Source organism: Osmerus eperlanus, chromosome 18, assembly GCF_963692335.1.
Source record: "Osmerus eperlanus chromosome 18, fOsmEpe2.1, whole genome shotgun sequence".
NCBI lineage: Eukaryota > Metazoa > Chordata > Actinopteri > Osmeriformes > Osmeridae > Osmerus > Osmerus eperlanus.
This window is the reverse complement of record NC_085035.1, coordinates 11038466-11057611: the sequence shown is the minus strand read 5'-3', so window position 1 is coordinate 11057611 and position 19146 is coordinate 11038466. Positions and strand designations below refer to the sequence as shown.

Sequence of the window (19146 nt, the reverse complement as noted above, 5' to 3'; positions counted from 1 at the left end):
AACAGTGGAAAGCTGCATGGCCCTCTGAACAGCACTGGATTATTACCATACAGATACCTTTTGATACCATGTTACCTATGCTTGGTGGCCGCAGTGGTTAAAATAGGGTAACCTAGTAGTACTGTGTCCTCCAATTTAGCTAGATAGATCATTTATTTTGTGTGGTATATTCCCATAATCTTCCCCTTCAGTACTTCATTCAGTATTATTCATGTTATTGGATTTTTGCAGTTATGACGTAAGGCGCACATAACACACACACACAGCCTCCCTCCCTTCCTGAGAGTTAATTTGCCTACTCCTTACCACGTCGTCAACTACTCTTTCTTCCATCTTTTCCTCACTCGCTCCTATCACTCTCCTACTCCTCGGCTTCTTCCCTGACCCTGTCAGTATGTTTCTGCCTCTCTGAGCCAGCCACCTCTCCTTCCTCTACAGGTAATGCTGAATGTTGAAGCAGCTAAAGCCCCCCAAACATGTTCGAAATTTTTGCACATTTTGTGGCATTCTCCTGTAGATTTTTTAAATATTTTTCTCCCTTAACTTTTCTGCAACTTCCTTGCGCTTGGTGGTCGTTTCTACATTTTAGCGATGCAAAACTTTAACGATGCTAAACCAGCATAAGCATTAGCCAACAGCTCGTGTCTCAGGGCCTGCGGGAGACGATAGTAGGTGCTTTCGACTTCATGCAGCGCCGGCGTCGTCTGCAGCCGCCTGCAGCCCGGCTGACTTGAAGCAGCCAATGGCATTCTCAGATTCAAGGCAGCCACCTGCAGCCAGCTGTCGACGCCGCTGGCACTGCATGAAGTCGAATACACCTATTATGAATCAGGGGAAGGGGGTTCCTGGATTTGATTGGGTCAGGCCAGTGCCAATAAAGAAAATTAACCAATGGGCTGCTGTCAGTTCTTTATGGGCCGGACCAAATTATATTGTCAATTCGGCCCAAAAGTGTGTTGGCCCACCGGGCAAATGCCCGGTATGCCAGATGGCCAGTCCAGCCCTGATGTGAAGGAAGAGGTCGAGGACACCGGAAACGAGGACGAGGACAAACAGGATCCTGGCGTAGGATGCCGGAGAGTCCAGGTTCTGGAGGGTGAAGTGGAGGGACATATTTACTGTGTTGTCTACGGACCTGTTGGCTCTTTAGGCAAACTGCAGGGGGTCCAGAAAATCCATCTGTGATGGATTTGAGGTGTGCCAGCACCAGGCGCTCAAAATACTTCATTACCACAGGTCAGGGTGACAGGTCTGTACCTACATTAATAAGTTGTGGTTAATTTGGTAGCATTTCATAGTGCGACAGATTTTACTAAATGCAGGGTTTCCCGCAGCACTTTTCAGTTAAGGCGGCCGCTTAAGCCTGCCACCTTAACTACGTAGTAAAAAAAAAAAAAAAACGGTTCCATTCCAAACCGTGACCAACAGCAGTCTCCCTTCTCTGCAGAATGCATTAGTCTATCGCACAAACTAGCTCTTTTGCTTCTGAGTGGGAGACCCTCCCAGCCAAGGCAGTAGTCTGCCTAGCTCACAAACTAAAATCAGGGCGCCCACACAGGTGAATTGTTCCACACGGTGACATTATAGGTTATCATTTACGTGACCTGCAAATGAGCGATAGAGACTGATTGCGCAAATGTCACCATTCAGATTTTATTTTGGTTTTGAGTGGAAAGAATTTGCACAACCATTTCTCCATTACAGCTGCATCAAATCATGAAATGCAGCTGCGAAGCCACCAAACAGGAAATGCAAGCGTATCTCAGCAACCATTTGTCTGATTGTCACCAAACTTGGGATCCATGGTTGCCATGTTGAGTAGAGGGTGCCTCCACATGGCACTAGTCGGCCATGTGGGGGCGCTATACCAGAAAAACACTTTATATGCTTATTACTCCTGAACAAACAGATATTTCAACCAAACTTGGTATGTTGTGTGTCACTTTTATTTAAAAAAAATGTCTGCTAACTGGATAAAATATATAAGATAAAATGCATTCAAGAGTGTGTGATTCATATTTCCTGTTATCTAGCGTGTGGAGTTTTCATACATTCATTTTTTATTGAGAGTCAAAAAGGTAAAATATAGCTGACTAATTAATGTGTAAAACACTGACTTTTATTCACACCACTGTTTAACATTCAATTGGAATGTTCGAATCACAAATATGCTGTAATGCCCACTTTTGAATGCTCACATATTATTAGTAATGCTACTCCTTAACAAGTTTAAAAAATCATTCCAATCCATCTCTAAATGTTTTTCTTCCTTCAACTTTTTCCCCATTCCTTTCTCCACTCCTCCATCCATATCCCCCTTTCACTTTCTGAGACGGAACAATGAACAGCGGACCATTGCCGTCCCTGATCATTCACCCTTGCTATTTTTGGTCATGTGCTTTAAAGATACAATTGTTTTCCTCTTCAGAAGTTTTTTCCCTCTTTCGCGACAGCCATTTTTCTTAGGGGACTTTGCTGATGCATAACAGCTTCCCGTTATTCTTTTGACTCTCTTCCCTTACCAGGAGCCGGCTCCAGTGCTCCAGTCTCGGCTCTGTGCCAAAACCTCCGACATCCATGCCAGAGTGTGACATCAATGGACTTCTGGACAACAGCTCCCCCCTTTCTCCTGCCCTGTCTCGCTCCCTTCTGGCTAGACTTGACACTATCCTTCCTATTCCCTCTCTTTTGATTTCTTCCTCACTCCCGTTCCCCCCTCGATATCACCCTTTGACACCTTCTTTCTCCCACCTTTCATTTTTCAATCTCTGTCCTCTTTGGCCCCCCTCTAATCGTTGGCTATGGATCGATTGCCAAGCCAGACTCACTTCCCCTCTGGACCCACTCCCTTCTCTTGAACACCTTTGTACCTACCTAACCCCACCAAGCAGAGGACATGCATGTTCTGGCATTGTTGTTTACAGCTGCGTAATGAACTTATTAAATCATGGAAAAGGGGGAGGCAAGTTTGTTTGATCCATTGTGGAGTGAATGTTCTTGTGAAGAAGTGTGACGGTAAGATCTATCACTCTCTGGACAGTCTTGAATTACATTTTAGAGAGGACCACAAAAGGGGATGAGAAAAGAAAGAAAAAAAAAGTCTGGCAGACAAACAGTTAGGCCTTGAGAGAGGGGGGGGGAGACAGAGAACAGATAATCTTAATTCACAAACCATTTCATGTCTCAAGCTACTAATGTTGTCTTTAATTGGTTCAGTAACCACTTTTGCATCTGCCACTAACTTAATATGGCTCGGCCTGATAAGAGTGTTGTGTTGAGAAATTCCATAGCCTCTGTTTTCTCCTAGCAAACATCCACGCAACCCCCCAGGAGAGCAGGATACACAAGCTCTATGGAATGTCCATGGGCTCGCACAGCTTTGAGGCCAATCTCTGTCCATGACTTCACTGCATACACAGACACACACACACACACATACCCAGTGCACACTTACACACAATCTCATGCACACACAAACCGTTGTTTCATTATCTAAGCGGATTATAAAACGTAGTAGCAAGCACAATTACTTAAACTCATCTCTGTCCACCTCTCTTCCTCAGATTTCACAAAGAAAACAGCCTCCTACTAGGGCTGGGCGATATGGCCTAAAATGTTTATCGCGGTATAATTCGTAAGCACTGACGGTATCAGTATATATCACAATATATTAGTTATTCTTAAAATGTCATGACAATGCAATCCGCACTGCAGCGGCTAATCTACCGCACTTGGACGGATTTGGATTGGGTAACTCCGGTGTGTCCCGAGTTGAATTTTCCAAATTTTGCAGTGTTTAATTGCCACGGAAGAGTGACTTCTCAGTAACCTACGCGTTCAACAGTAGCCTACGTTTATGGGATCGCAAGAAAACTCAAATATTTGTAGTGAGTTAGCTCTAGCTATAAACAATTATTACATGGCTGAATACTCGATTCTGTTGGCCTACAATAAACATTTCACAATTCTAACCAACCTGGCATTGGATTTATCAAACGCATTCTGGAAGATTCATTTTCGCGCACATGCACGGCTTTCAGGTGGTGAAAAAGATTGCTAGTGTTTCCACCTTTGGCTAGCACAATTCGATGACACAACTTACAGAGTAGGCTACTGTTTGTTGGTCGATGTCAGATAACTTGAAACCAAACCATTTCCAAACAACAGAAGAGGCCCCCTTCCAAATTTGGACTAGCCCACTAGGCAGTATCACTTACACTACCAAACAGAAACACTTTACTAAATACATTTATTAATATATCGTAATATCCATGACATGGCAAAATCCATATCATGGCACAACGCAATACCGGTATACCGCCCACCCCTACCTCCTACCCATGTGTCAAAGTGTCCTTGAGCAACGCACTGAACCCCAAGTTGCTACTAAGAGGCAGGCAAAAGCCCTGCAAGGCAACTCTGCCGATATCGGTGTGTGAATGTATGTGAATGGGTGAATGACAGGCAAAAATGTAAAGCACTTGAGTACCATTTACCATTTGTTTAGCTATGTTCTTCACACAGTGGGTTTGTAACAAGGAATGCTTTCCATTTACTTCCCAGGTACGTAATATGCTCACAGAGATATCAGATGCCACATGGTAGACATTTTTCATCTGGTCTGGACAAGTGCCTGAGGGTACAGGACTTTTGGTTTCATACATTTTAAAGAGGTAGAGATTCAGGCAGGCATCCTCAGATAATGCAATATGTCTCTATAGTGAGACATTTGTGAAATGAGAGAGAGAAAGAGAGCAATAGAGTGGACAATGATAAAGAAGAATAAACTAATGCTGCTTAGTCAGACACAGTCAGAAGGACTTATAGGAAGGAAGGAACTTATATTTTATTGTATATTTTATTTAATTCTAATTCCACTTAATACTGCTATTTTATGTACCCTTAGTATAGATAGTCCACATATTTAAATTTTAGGTCCCTATATGTTTATTTTATGCACCTTCCTGCCAAAGCAAATTCTTTGTCTGTGCAAATTTTCATGGCAAATAAATCCTATTCTGATTCTGATTCAGAAGGTGAAAAATAAAGTTGAGCATGGAAGTAGCCTCCCAAACACTCAGAAAAAGTTCTTCCAAAATCAAATGTTGTCTTTTTTGAAATAGTTTACAGTCTGCTTCTCACTTATCTAGCCCTTACAATCAGATGCCATAACTTCAACCATATCTGCAATCTCAATATCACATTCACTTAAATCTCCCATGGAAATAGCACTATTCCCATCACAGATAGAGCCGTAGAGTATGGCAGGCTTGTTTTCACACTGCAAAGGTAGCATGAAACAAGCCCAGTTAGTTATCAACTGGGGAAACCTCCGGCTCCATCTCATGTCTGGCATGTGCAGATATCAATCTGACGCCAGGAGGGTGTCACCAGTGTTGAATACACACTGGTGACACCCTTGTATCACAACAATATACCTGAAACTCTCACTGAGAGTTTTCCTGAGAATGTGTCATCACTGCAACATGGGAAACCTAATGCATCAGTCATATGGTATCAATGGCAAACACATTCTCACAGAATACAGTCCACCTTCCCTATATAATGGACAGGGATTCAGAGTTATTCTTGCTAGTGAGAGTTTCAGGTATATTGTTGTGATATTCTGGTGTCTGCAGACAAAAAGGTATTGGCTTGTAGCTCAGTCATACTGTAGTGCTGTAAAGTAACTTTACTATAAGAAGCATTATGTTTTTAGTAGAGGTTTGAGATTGAACTCTAGTGTACAGTAAATTTAATTTGTTGAGTACACAGGTAGGAGTTTAGAGTATTTCCTTACCCCAGGACTGATATGCAGGTTGAGGATATGCACCTCAACATTGTCGTCCCTGATAAAGGCCGTCCAGCAGCCGATGGTCATTTCTCGCACCTGGATCCATGGGGTCTGACTGGCAAGCAGATCCACCGGCTTGCATGTCTGGCTGGAAGCTGGCGAGAGGGAATGGGGGAAGCACATTTAGGTGAAACTGAGTGGGGATATCCTGTGTATACCAACAAGGAAGGAAGATGGGGATTACAGAGGAAAGGAAGGGTTACAGAGGAAAGTGGGATATCCATTTTGTTCCATAGAATAAGCTCAATTAAGAAGAGCATGTAAATATATCATAATCACCAACGCATCACAGCACAATTGTGCTAATAAGCACAATTGTATTTCATCTGACCATATGGAACATCGTTCAAGTCAAAATTCCAGAGGCATGTAGCAAACTCCAGGGGCCTCATGTATAAACGTTGCGTACGCACGAAAAGCTTGTGTACGCTGGTTTTCACACACACGGTGTGATGTATAAAAAATTAACTTGACTTGAGAATGTGCGGGCCGTCACAGAAACTTTTGAGCAGACGTGAGAATGTGCGGACCGTCACGGAAACTTTTGAGCAGACGTGAGAATGTGCGGACCGTCCGCAAAGTTTTGTCTGGCTCTGTAAAATGGCGAATTCTAACTGAAAATTTCTCTGCCATGGTCCGGTTCTCCGAACCCACAGCATTTACGGCCCTATAACAAAAATAATAATTGTATTCGTAATGCACTTTATATTTATCTAAATCTCAAAGTGCTACAGGTTAAAAACAAGAAAGGGCGCAAATAGTGACAGTTTTCCACTCCGCCGACTTTCTTTTGTTGCTAATACCTGATGACAGGCCGCCAAACAGGACACATTTTCTCGCCTCCACCTCTGTTGTTAGAACCTCGATCTCACAGTCTGTTTTTGCGTGTTTAGCCATTTTAATTCAGACAAACAAATGACCTCAGGAGCGCATTTATAGGCCTTCTGCATATTCATTTATGGGAGGAGGCAAGGCGTGGTCAGTGGCTCGTTCACGTGCGGTCAATCTCACATTGACTGTGAAGTTTTGGCCGTACGCCATCTTCTGGTATGAAAGCTGCGCAATCATTTATACATGAGGCCCCAGGTGTTTGTGGTGAGATGATGGGAAAGGCTTTTTTCTGGCCTTCCAAATAATTCGTTTGGAATGGAGGCAATGTTCCCTCTAAGCTGCGTGCATGCACGGCCGCGCAGACCAGTTGAAGGACCAGCGCACTAGATTGTTCAGACCGCGCACAAAATAAAATCAGTATTTTTGAAATTATTATTTTTGAAAAACTAGTAATGTTCAGTTGATCGGCCAAATGCGGCGAAGCCCACTTCATACGTTTCAATGTCACTCTAAGCTACTCAGCCAATAACAATACAATTACAATAATAATGTTACATTTGAACATTCTATCTAACGTCCATTTTGCGCTCAGCTCAAGTTTGACTAGCAACGCAGCAATGGCTAAACGAAAATCAAGAACGTTACATTTACAGGCGCCCCGAAAAAAGGGCAGTTTTACATTTAAACACAAATGGCTTGATGAAATCAATCAAACGGACACAAGCGATGGTCCAGGTAAGCTGGTGAAGCTTTCTGATATTATCTCTCTGTGTCCACACGTTGATTGTGGATGAAAGTACCAACATCATGGTCAGTGTCGCCGCTCCCACCACGCGCATTACGCGCTGTGTGTAGGGCACCAAGTGCTGAGGGGGCACAAAAAATAGCCTAATGAAAAATCATCATAGTCATAGCCAACTTTTTGGGAAATGGCCTCGAAAAGACAGCCGGAGTCATGAGCAGAGAAAAGAAAGAAGAAACCGCGAGATGATGCCCATGCATCACTTGCAAGTACCGTATTTCTTTGAATAAACGCTGCAGCGTTTATTAAATAACGTTCATTTTTGGTGCAGCGTTTATTCGAGGGCGGCGTTTATTCGAGGGCGGCGTTTAATTAGTAAGAGAAATTTTGTAGCTGCAGTGCAGCTGCAGTGCAGCCATAGACAACTTCGTTGCTGGCAATGTGACAAATGAATCATGCAGCTAAAAACAAAGGTTTCATTTAGGCTACTACCGCTGACCTCCTTGTCTATTCTTTGTTTGTCTATGAGTGCGCAACTCCCTTTCTCATTGGCTATCAATTAGATGTGCGTTGGTAATACAACTGTCTCAAATACAAGTGTTCTACATTGTGTAGAAATCTGAAGCAGCATGCCTAAACGTTCAAACACGTTAGCTTTCAAACAGAAGCTGTGCAGAAAGTTATGTACATGTGTAATAAATACTGGGGTTGAATTGAATCATGCACTTCAAACTAGCTAACGTTATTGCTAATGTTAACAAAGTCAAATATGTTATAACTTAGGTGCAAGCTAAATTGAGATTTTACTGTTAAACATTATCTATGCATTTTACATGGAACTGACGCCAGCTAGCTGTTACTTTACTTTACATTCTATTATGATTTTTTATTAGATTTATCAAATAGTTTATAAATAAGTAATAAAGGTGGAGAGCTCCTTGGCTGCATGCTTTCCGTTTTAAATGTTTATAATTGTTTTCGGTATAAGATACTTTGTTTGAATATTTTGTCTCTTTCTATACTGATCCTTTTTCTTTGTATTTATAAATTAATGCAGGGTCAAATGCTGACATATGTACAAGGAGGAGCACGTGGCCAAGAGGAAGACGACGAGCAACCATCTACAAGAAGTTCAGGCAAACATCAACCCTGCTGGCCAGCAGGTCTGTAGACTGCTGGCCAGCAGTCTTTAATGAAAAATGCTTTCATTAAAAATATTTATTTGTTGATGACTGAATTTTCTTTCAAAATAAATAAATGTATTTTTGCATTTTTTAACAGAAAATTAAGCCAAAAAAAATCTGGTGTTGACTGTACATCCTCCATGACTCAGTTATAGTCTAACGGTACGTGTCCACTACAGCGTTTTTTAACGCTCTGCACCGCTTGCCTTCCCACAGTACACCACGCTCGGGGGCGTGTTAGACAAGTTAATACAGAGTTGTAGTTCTCTAAGGTCACTGTTGTAGTCATGGCCAAGCATGAAGACTAGGGTTCATGTACTCACAATATCGATAAAAATACCACTTTTACACAAAAGTTTTGTAAAAAATACAGAATTTTTACTTGTGCAAGATTACTGTAGAATACATGTTACGCCACCGGTCACTCAACCATTCGTTTGTAGGCTGGGCTAGCAGTGGCACAGAACAGTCACGTAATGTGACGAGACTGAATTTTAGACTTATAAAAGTATAAAAACACACCAGGGACACTGACAACATCGGCAACCCTGCACCATGCATTATTATTTTAATGTAATCTTTAAATTCAGGCTCGTCACATTACGTAACTTTGTTCTGAACAGAACTGGGTGTGCAGACACATACGATAAGTTTCTCCTCCATCTTGAAATTGTAAAACCTAGAAATGTTTACCATGACCAACAGTTGCTACGTTACAAGAAACAAGAAACCAATCCGATTGGCCAACGCTAGCGTTTTCACGCTCCTCATTTACATAAAGTTGAGAAAATCAACTTGCAACGCTCTGCTCACCTTCCCACAATGCCTTACGCGAGCGTCAACGCCCGATTTCATTGAAAAACCACTAACCCACCAACGTTGGAACAATACCTGCAACAAAAGACAACCAAAGGCGAGAATCCAAGTGAAATCCAGGCACGCCCAGAGAAGTGGATAACTAAAATCTGTGTGACATACAAACCTGTCTGGCATATAAAACACTGGCCAGGCAGAAAACAATCAGCTGAAGAAAAATCAAGTCCGCGGAAACGTGTAAAGCACGAGGAGATAAGAGAAGCCTGGGAAGAAGAGGCGGACCGACGATCAGAAAGCATTGCTGGAGAGGCTGAGGCCGATTGAAGGTAACAGGAAGACAATCAACTGGGTCACAGCAGAGTTCATCATTGACCCAAAAGACATCACTGACTTGACTGTATCCAGAGACATCAACAAGCCTGACCTGACTGTATCCAGACATCAACAAGCCCGACTTGACTGTATCCAGAGACATCAACAAGCCCGACCTGACTGTATCCAGAAACACCATCAACCCTGAAGACAACATTGACTTGACTGAATCAAGTGACCCAATTGACCCAGAAGACATCATAGAATCTAGAAACACCGGGAGAGGAGGAGAAACCTCCAAGGATGACGTCCAGACTAGCCACCATGAAGGCAGTAAAGGATGTGATGTGGAGAAGGCTGGAAGCAACCAATTCCATGAAAGAGATAGAGGAGAAACGCAAGATATTTGTGCATCTATACCTGGATTGGGGAAAAAGGGGACTGATTCAGAATATCGATGTAACGGAAGTAACATTGGATGACAGGAAGAAGATAACCGAATTTGAAAGACAAGAAATGATTAGTGGCGGTACACCCAGCCACTAATCACCACAGTCGGCTCACAAACACTGGCACATTCATGGGGAGAGACTTACTACTAAAAATAGGAGTTACCATCACCTGCTCTACACAAGGATTAACGTTGTACATGCCAGGAGAGAAAACATCAAAGACAATCGTTGATGGCCAGAGGATATTATTCATGGGCACCAATGCAGAAATACCAGCAGGAATGACAGAAATGACGCAAATATACTGGACAAGACTGTCTCCACCAGAAGAAGCGAAAGGAGTGCTCAAAACATACATGGACTGGAAGGCATGGATCAATGAACTTCATCCATACGGACCACCACCGGACCCTCCACATTGCACGTACCACTATCTGCGGGCACCAGACGAAGTATATCAGGAGGCGTGGCAGACACACAAAGAGGGAAAAACTGAGAAAATAAGATCAAGAGACATATATGTGGGAAAAGAAGGAGTCGCAGCGTATTGTGAACTAACACCTGACCAAATGGCATGGTTCACACTGACCAGTGAATCAGTACCCCACATCACTCTATCAGTTGCAGCAGGAGGAAAAGCAAGGTGTCTCGGTCCAATGTTGAAAAAGGCATTGGCGATGACATGGCTGCCCACAGCAGCACCAAAATTACATGTGAACGCCGCAGGAGACATGTGGAGAATTTCTGACACACAAGACAACAAAGGAAACATGGAAGAAGTGGAGCTCGAAAGGGACCATGGACGGGAGCACACAAACCACCCAAACACGGACTACTATCTAAAGGATGTCCCAGAAAAGTTGTGGACGACAGGACCATATGATGTAGGGAAGGTGAACAGCGAGATTGGGATGACACTGAAGAATCCACACGACACACCAGTCTGGCGTCCTCAATACAAACTCAAAGAAGAACAGATCGAAGGGATTGGCGAGACCATTGCCGGATTGCTAACGGCTGGAGTGATACGGCCGTCGAACTCGGCCCAATCAACGATGTAACAAACACGCGACTGTTGGTCGTACCAGATCCATATGTCTCACTCATGAATTTGTCCCCAGAACAAACCCACTTCTCAGTTATAGATCTGGCAAACGCCTTCTTCTGCATCCCGCTACGTCAAGACATCCAGGACTGGTTTGCGTTCACATACAATGGACAGCAATACACCTATCTTCAGGAATCTTTAACCTAGTGTTGCGATATGATCTGTCAGACATTACCCTGCCCGAAGGAACAGTGATAATCCAATATGTGGATGACTTGCTACTCGCGGCAACCTCGGCTGAGAAGTGCCTCGAAGCTACCCGAAGATTTCTGATAGTGTTGGCGGAAAAAGGATATAAGGTGAAGAAGGAAAAAACAAAGATTGCCAGAAGAACAGTCACGTATCTGGGCAGATTGATCTCAGCCAACAGCATGACACTAACAAACTCACAAAAGGAGTCCATTCTGAACCACAGGAAACCAGCCGAAACCACATCCCTGACTGTGTCCCTAACCCAACCACTGAGGGATATACTCAACACCGCCGGAATCAGGGAACACCAACAAATACTCGTCTGGACACCAGAGGCCGAGCAAGCATTTATCCGCACCAAACAAGCACTGGGACAAGCCGAACATCTCTGTCCCCCAGACTACAAAAAACATTTCACCTGAATGTTTCTGAAACAGGTGGTACTGTTACGGCGGTTCTGTTTCAGAAAAAGGAGGGAAAAGAAGAGTACTCATGTATCACAGCTCAAGACTTGGTAATGTGGAAATGGGACAAACAGGGTGCGGTAGACACTTGGCGGCCTTAGCCAAGGCCATCGAAAAGACAGCACACATTGTCATGTGCCACCCGCTAAAAGTCAACACAACACACGGAGTGGTGTCCTTTCTCACCTCAAGGGCTTTCACCATCTCTGCCGTACGAAAAGCAAAGATATGTGGAACATTGACAACACCACACATTTCCTACGAGACTGAAAACATCAACATGGCCCCTGAGTTGGATCCTGCTGAACTCATACCCCACAACTGTGAATATGTGTCTCAGAAGGATCTGAAGATAAGACCAGACCTTACCACCACACCACTAAAAGACCCGGACTGGACACTGTTTAGCGACGGATGTTGCTACAAGGGAAGCACTGGAAATGTGGCCTCCTATGCAGTTGTTCAGCAGGAAGGAACTGGCAAATGGAACAATCACACCACCTGGGAAGCAGAAATCATTCCCCAACCGGCATCGGCACAGTCAGCAGAGATCCACGGGCTCACTAGGGCTTTGGTATTAAGCCAAGGGAAAGCCGCAAACATCTACACCGACTCAGCCTATGCACATGGAGCAGTGCATGTAGATTGGCCGCAGTGGAAAAGGAGAGGATTTCTTACTACCAATGGAACCGCTGTCAGACACTCCACGGCTCTTAAGAGACTGCTTGAGGCAGTACTGCTGCCCACAAGGGTAGCCATAATGAAATGTCCAGGACACCAAAAAAGCAATAATCATGTTGGCCAAGGAAATTATGAGGCTGACAGAGCAGCCAAAGTGGCAGGAGGATACACTAAGCAATTGATGTGTCTGGCCGAACCAATCAGACCAGCCCTGACTACACAAGACCTAGTGGAGATACAGAAGGAAGCAGGAGTGTACAAACAGAGCCAGTGGATACACAAAGGACTGTGGAGAGCACACGACGGACGACAAGTAGCACCGGCAAAATTAGTGACAATACTGATGGACCAGCCCATAAAAACCATTGAGACAGACTGGTGGCATCCATACATGAAGGAGTTAGTCGAGAACTATGTACGAGAATGTGACACATGCCAGGCATTTAATGACAAGAAAACCTTCACCTGCCCGATGGGGAGATTCCCGGTTCCTGATTCCCCGTTTAAACCAACACCTGGCAAAAGTGGAACAACAGTTGGGAATAACACACAGCTTTGGGGCAGTATACCATCCGGCATCACAAGGAATAGTAGAAAGGGTGAACGGAACATTGAAACGGAAGACTGCTAAGATCTGCTATGGCACCAAGATGTCATGGGTGGATGCCCTACCACTAGCCCTAATGTCAATGAGAAGTTCCCAATCCGAAAAGACTCACTTGTCCCCACATGAGTTGCTGACAGGGAGACCAATGCCAGGACCGCATAGAGATGGGGGCAGGGGCCCAATTCTAGACTTGTGGAAGATAGAGGCTTCTGAGTATATGAAAGCACTGACGGACCTTACCAACGTTTTGTCCACACAGGTGCGGCAGGCAGAGCAAGAAGCAGCCGAGGACCAGGACACAGCAGTAGAGCCTGGAGACTGGGTGAGAGTTAAAGTACACAAACGAAAGTGGACTGAACCTCGGTGGACAGGTTCGTGGCAGATAACAGAACGTGCCTCCCACGCCTTGAAAGTCAGAGGAAATAATGGAGATCACTGGCATCACCTCACACACTGTGCACCTGCGGAGGCCCCCTCCCGAACTCTGGGGGAAGTTAGAAAGGATCTGTGTTGCCCTGAAGACAAACCCACAGACAAACCTGAAACCTAATGGAGAGGACAGACCGAGACAGAGCTGCAGTCCAGATCTAAACATTCAGATGCCCACCTAGAACAACAGAGCCCATTGAACAACAATGTATAACATAATATCGAAAGAAGACACATTTCCAGACAGCACCAAAGCCCAGAACTCAGGACGGACCACACTCAAAGACACCATTGTAGCTGAAACAGGATACGCCGACAGAAATGTGTGGGTAGACTGGATGATGTACACTGCGGAACTGCAGAGTTAAAAACTGTGTGGCTTGTGGGACCACAAGGCCACTACTAGGAACGGTACCTTTTCCTGTCACCCCAAGAGATGATTCAAAAACGTTCAATTGCCTGATGAAACTTTTCAGCCAGCTACACCCAGAAGGTTGCACCACCGTCAAATTACTGTTTCCTTCAGTACCCATGACAAGGCCACCCCATTTCACCCCATATGATGGAAGATACACCTGTATTCGAAAATTGTCAGGGCACGTTGATGTTGGCAACCTAACCCAGTGTAACCAAACTTACACACCAAGCGGATACACACTCGAAGTTCTGAATGAAATGCATTATCCTAGAGCGGATGTGTGGTGGTATTGTGGGAAGACGCTGTATCCAATATTGCCTCATGACTGGAAGGGAGTATGTGCACCAGTTCAGCTTGTAATGCCATTCTATGCCATTCCACGAACAGCCGATGAGATCGAAAAGATGGCAGACAGAGGTATTGGCCACAACAAAAGACAGACAAGGGCAATTAAAGGATTTGACTCTGGTATCTGGATAGATGCTATAGGCGTACCAAGAGGAGTTCCAGACGAATTCAAGGCAAGAAATCAGATTCTGGCGGGTTTTGAGTCACTGTTCATCTTACCATCGATAAACAAAAACATGGAGTGGATAAATTACATATATTATAATCAGCAACGATTTGTGAACTTTACTAGAGATGCTATCGGGGGATTGGCCGAACAGCTAGACCGAACCAGCACCATGACACTGCAGAATCGTATGGCATTGGATATGTTGTTGGCCGAGAAGGGCGGAGTGTGTCTGAATTACAGCTGTTTATACTTGGGTCAAATCTGACAAAGCTCGCCACGGGTCTGGTGTGAGCACTGTGGGCTATTCAGCTCTGGAGAGCAGAGTGTCAAAATGAGAGGTGATGCTGGGACAGTAACTCTTCGCTGCTCAAGGACGAGTCAGACCGGCTGGTCTGACTTGCAGTTTGGATATACTCTGTTCTGAGGTCACATTCACTTGGAGACCCTGCCCCTGTTCTCCCTTTCACACCTGCATTCCCTTGGAGACCCTGCCCCCCCCTTTCACACTGGATGATCTACCCCTTCCCCTTGGAGACCCTGCCCCACCTTCCCCCATACATCATCGACCCTGGCCTGGTCTGCCTCACCCCTTCTCCTGGAGACACGACCCCCCCCCTTCCTGGGAGGCACAGCTCCCATCTCCCTGCACGCCATCAGGACCTTGGGGCGATCTACTCCCTTCCCTGGAGCCCCCCTCCCTTGGATTAACTCAGACCTGTGGGTCTTGTCTGCCCCCCTCCCTGAGTAGACCTGTGGGTCTTCTCCGCCCCCTCCCTCTCCAAACATCCCCAGATCCTTGGACTGCCCACCTTGTGCCACCATGAACGCCCTGGACATTTAATTGGACAACCACATTCCCACCCCACGGTCTTCTGACCAATCGCCTGTCACAGACCTCCCTCTCTGGGGGGTACAAGACCTGTCTCCCGAGGACAGGGAGACAGAACTTGGTGTGGGCAGAACTCTCTCTGACCTCTGTCACAACCACTTTCTCAACGAAGGCCTTCGTTTGTTCTATTCTGAGACTCTGTTTCTGTGAGACTGCTGTTGCATCATCGACTGATTCATTGTACTAGACTACGAACATCCTGGTGTGTTGTTTTCATTGTGTATCTTGTGATTGCATCATTACTTACATTAAACTACAAATAACTTGGTCCGATATTTAACCTTGTATTATTCTCCTCTACCCAGTTACACTATCCTTAACAGTTAAGGTCTTAATCGGCGTATTCACAACCCGATAAAGACACCTGGATTTTTGCCCAATCATTCGATTCTTTGATGCATGTAAACACGCATCAAAATCGGCCTTCTTGCGGGTTTTGGAAACTGCGCATGTCTGCCACTTGTTTTGAAGTCACAGCGTGTATTATTTTATTTAATTTAGCCTACCTAAATAAACAACCACATACATTAAAGACATCTGCATTTTGTGATGGGTAGAGCTAGCGTAGGCCTACTGAGCGTAGATGCCTGAATTATAAGATTACGACGTCTTCCACTTTCCGTTACTATTAAAAGTAACATGAACGCCGTTGTCATTTGATTATGCGTCAAATAGGCCACCTGAAGTAACATCCTTTTTACAATAACATACAATAAGCTATCCTCAAACGATAAGCCAGATAATTAGTCGTCGGAGAAAGTATAACTGTGTTTAACTTGTGTTTGTGGTGCTAGCATGCTCGTGCAACAAAGTTGTTACTTAGTAACAAGTAGGCTATAGCCAGCTAGACGCAGAGCAGAAGTTTTTAATATTAAGCCAGCTAGACTAGTAGTACTAGTTTCATTCAATCTGTTGATTGAATGACAACAGTAGGGCCGATACAGGAAGACACGGCAACACTTTGTTGCAGAAGGATGATGGTGGTGCAAGTTTTGTCCGTGGAGCATACAACGATTAATAAAAATAATCATGTAGACGCGTTTATTGACTAATCGCATAATTAATTACACATGTAAACGGAGTAATCGTATTATTGGCATAAACCGACAATTGCTAGTAATCGGGTTTCTCGTGGTCATGTAAACGCACACAATATTGTCAAACTATTGAAGCTTCTCAGGGCAAGTGTGCAAAAAAAGTCTTAAGACACAAATACAATGCATAGAAGGAAGGGGTTGGTGAATGAAATGGAGGGAAGAACCGAGGAGGGGTGGGGGGGCAGGAAACAACAACGTTCTTGAGGGCAACAGGAAATGCCATGTTTAGACGGCTTGCCAAATGAGGACAGAGTGGCAAGGCAAGGCATTGTCCACATAAAGAGGGAACAAACAAAAGAAAAAGAACAAAAGAACAAGGACACTGGTACACCCAAAAGCCACTCTCTTTCTTCATCTTCCCCTAATCAATGGTTATCTCAGACAGAGAGATGTAGATCTTCCCCCGTTACTAATCCCTTTTTACTGCCTGTCCTCCTGGTAAAGGCCTGTTTCCTGTTATTCTGGCCCTGTTTGTCCACTCAACGGCCTGATCCTCTCCATAAAATATATCGTAGTCCTCAATCAACTCTGATAGTCAACATGTGTGTGCATGTAGCATTGTTTACCAAGGAGTGTGAACGTGTGGATGAGCCACTGTACATGCGTTTGTGAAAGGGATAGTGACAGAGACGCTACGTGTGAAGCTGTTGTGTGACGGCCCCCTATTTACAAATTATTAGGGATATGAACTACAATTAGTCAGACCCCTATTCCTGACCCGGAAATGCTGCCTATCCCTTTAAGCGGTTTTGTGGTAAATGAGGTATATAAACAGTGCTCCCTGCATCCCTCCCTATGTCTCAATCTATTTTTATCAGACCTACTCCATTTTCTTATTCCAAGACAAACTGGTAGTTTTGGTTTTAAAGTGTTATTTTATTTGTCAGCACAAAAGCACTGAAACACCCACAGGCAAACTCTGACATTAAAGATGCATGCAAGGAAAAACTCAATGGCTTGCCAGCAAAATGCTATTTACAAGAAATGGTAACTTTCGCTATTGAGTCATCCGAAAGACTCAAAAGATCCAACTACTATTCACTTTGACAGGTGTGGGTGGACAGATATTTTTTTAATGAAAAATGGCATAAATTCGTTTTGCTGTAAGCCATATTTTGCATCTCATGAATCTGCTGTTGTATGGAGTTTATGCTTGGGGTATACCAACCTACATTTGCTGTTAGATATTTCAATCAATAATTTAATCCAGGGAACTGAGCCCTATTTGATAAGACTAGAATTGCATGAAAGGACAATTAAAAGTTTATGCATGTTGAAAAATATTAAGAATATGTTGAAATTATAAAAGCTTCTTCTGCTTTGTCTTGGTTGTAGTACGATTGAAGTAAATCACATTTTTCTTTTTACACCCAAAAATAACTTTAAGGAAACCCAATCTCTTTCCCTTTCTTCTAGCTGGTTATTTGTTCTTTGACCACACCTGGTGAAGGCATCTATGACACGTAGGACGTGTCAACAGGTGTTAAAAACAACTCTGGCTATCGTAATAGGGTAGCTTATAGACCCGCAATTCATGGGTTTGAATATCTGACGTGCTCTAAAGGGCTTTTCAAATCATGGCCTCATATGGTCATCAACAATCAAAACTTGTTTTGCAAGCATTCATGTTTGGTACCAAACAAAGATATAGGGATAGAGACAGTGTACATGGCTATGTCAAACATAAACCACGTAGTCTTGATGAAGTAGCCCTGGATCATATCAATCTACCAATAACTGTGGAGAGTCATTTTTCACATGGAAAACACAAGTAGACGGAGACAGTGCCTCAAACTAATGTACAAAGTAAACTGTGTCAAGGGTCGGGCAGAGGAGCCATGATGGTGGGGGTTGGGAGAGATGGGGGTTAAAGACCCCCACCCCCCACCTTCCCGCCGCCACACACACATGCACACACCTATTGTCCCACCATTTCCGCAGCCATAGACTGAGGCCTGACCATCCACAGGAAGGTAAACAAGCTCTTATCAGCACTCTGCAGGGGCCTGCAGTGTCCCCTGGCCTCTCACCCCTGCATAGCGCAGACTAGCAAGTACACTCCCTCAACTTACCTTTCTCCACAGGCCATCAAGCCCCTATGCTTGATCAAAAATCACTGATTGGGTTATGATCTGTACGTTTGGGAGTGAGGATTCTGTGACTTTGTGTGTGCTTATGCGTGTACTGTATGTGTGTACTGTACTTGTATATATGTGTGTTTGTGTAAGCCACTATGTTGACTCTGGGTAGGATATGAAAGCAGGCCTGGAGACAGTTTGTCTTTACATGCAGCCTGTTTACACCTCTGGGAGACATTTGCCAGACTTCTGATCCTGTTGCGGAAGACGGCGGAACAACAAACCCAATGGCGCATGGTCACACACAAACATACACCGCATTTATCTCTCAAAAGCACGAGAACTGTCTCTCAATTAGTTTCCATGCCTGTCAAGTCGCATTCTTGAGGAGCTCAATGTGCTCTAATACTGACTACAGTGTACACAGAGTGCAGTAAGATTATGTTGTTTAGTATACCATAGCTGCAAGACAAGC

At 44.2% G+C, this 19146-nt stretch overlaps 1 protein-coding gene across 1 annotated transcript in view; it reads right to left on the bottom strand.

Moving 5' to 3' along the window:
* eng (endoglin) overlaps positions 1 to 19146 on the bottom strand; it is a 109093-nt gene that overhangs the window by 84085 nt on the left and 5862 nt on the right. Inside the window, exon 3 of the mRNA XM_062484713.1 lies at positions 5801 to 5949. Within this exon, the coding sequence (XP_062340697.1) occupies positions 5801 to 5949 (149 nt within the window). The remainder of the gene's footprint in view (positions 1 to 5800; positions 5950 to 19146) is intronic.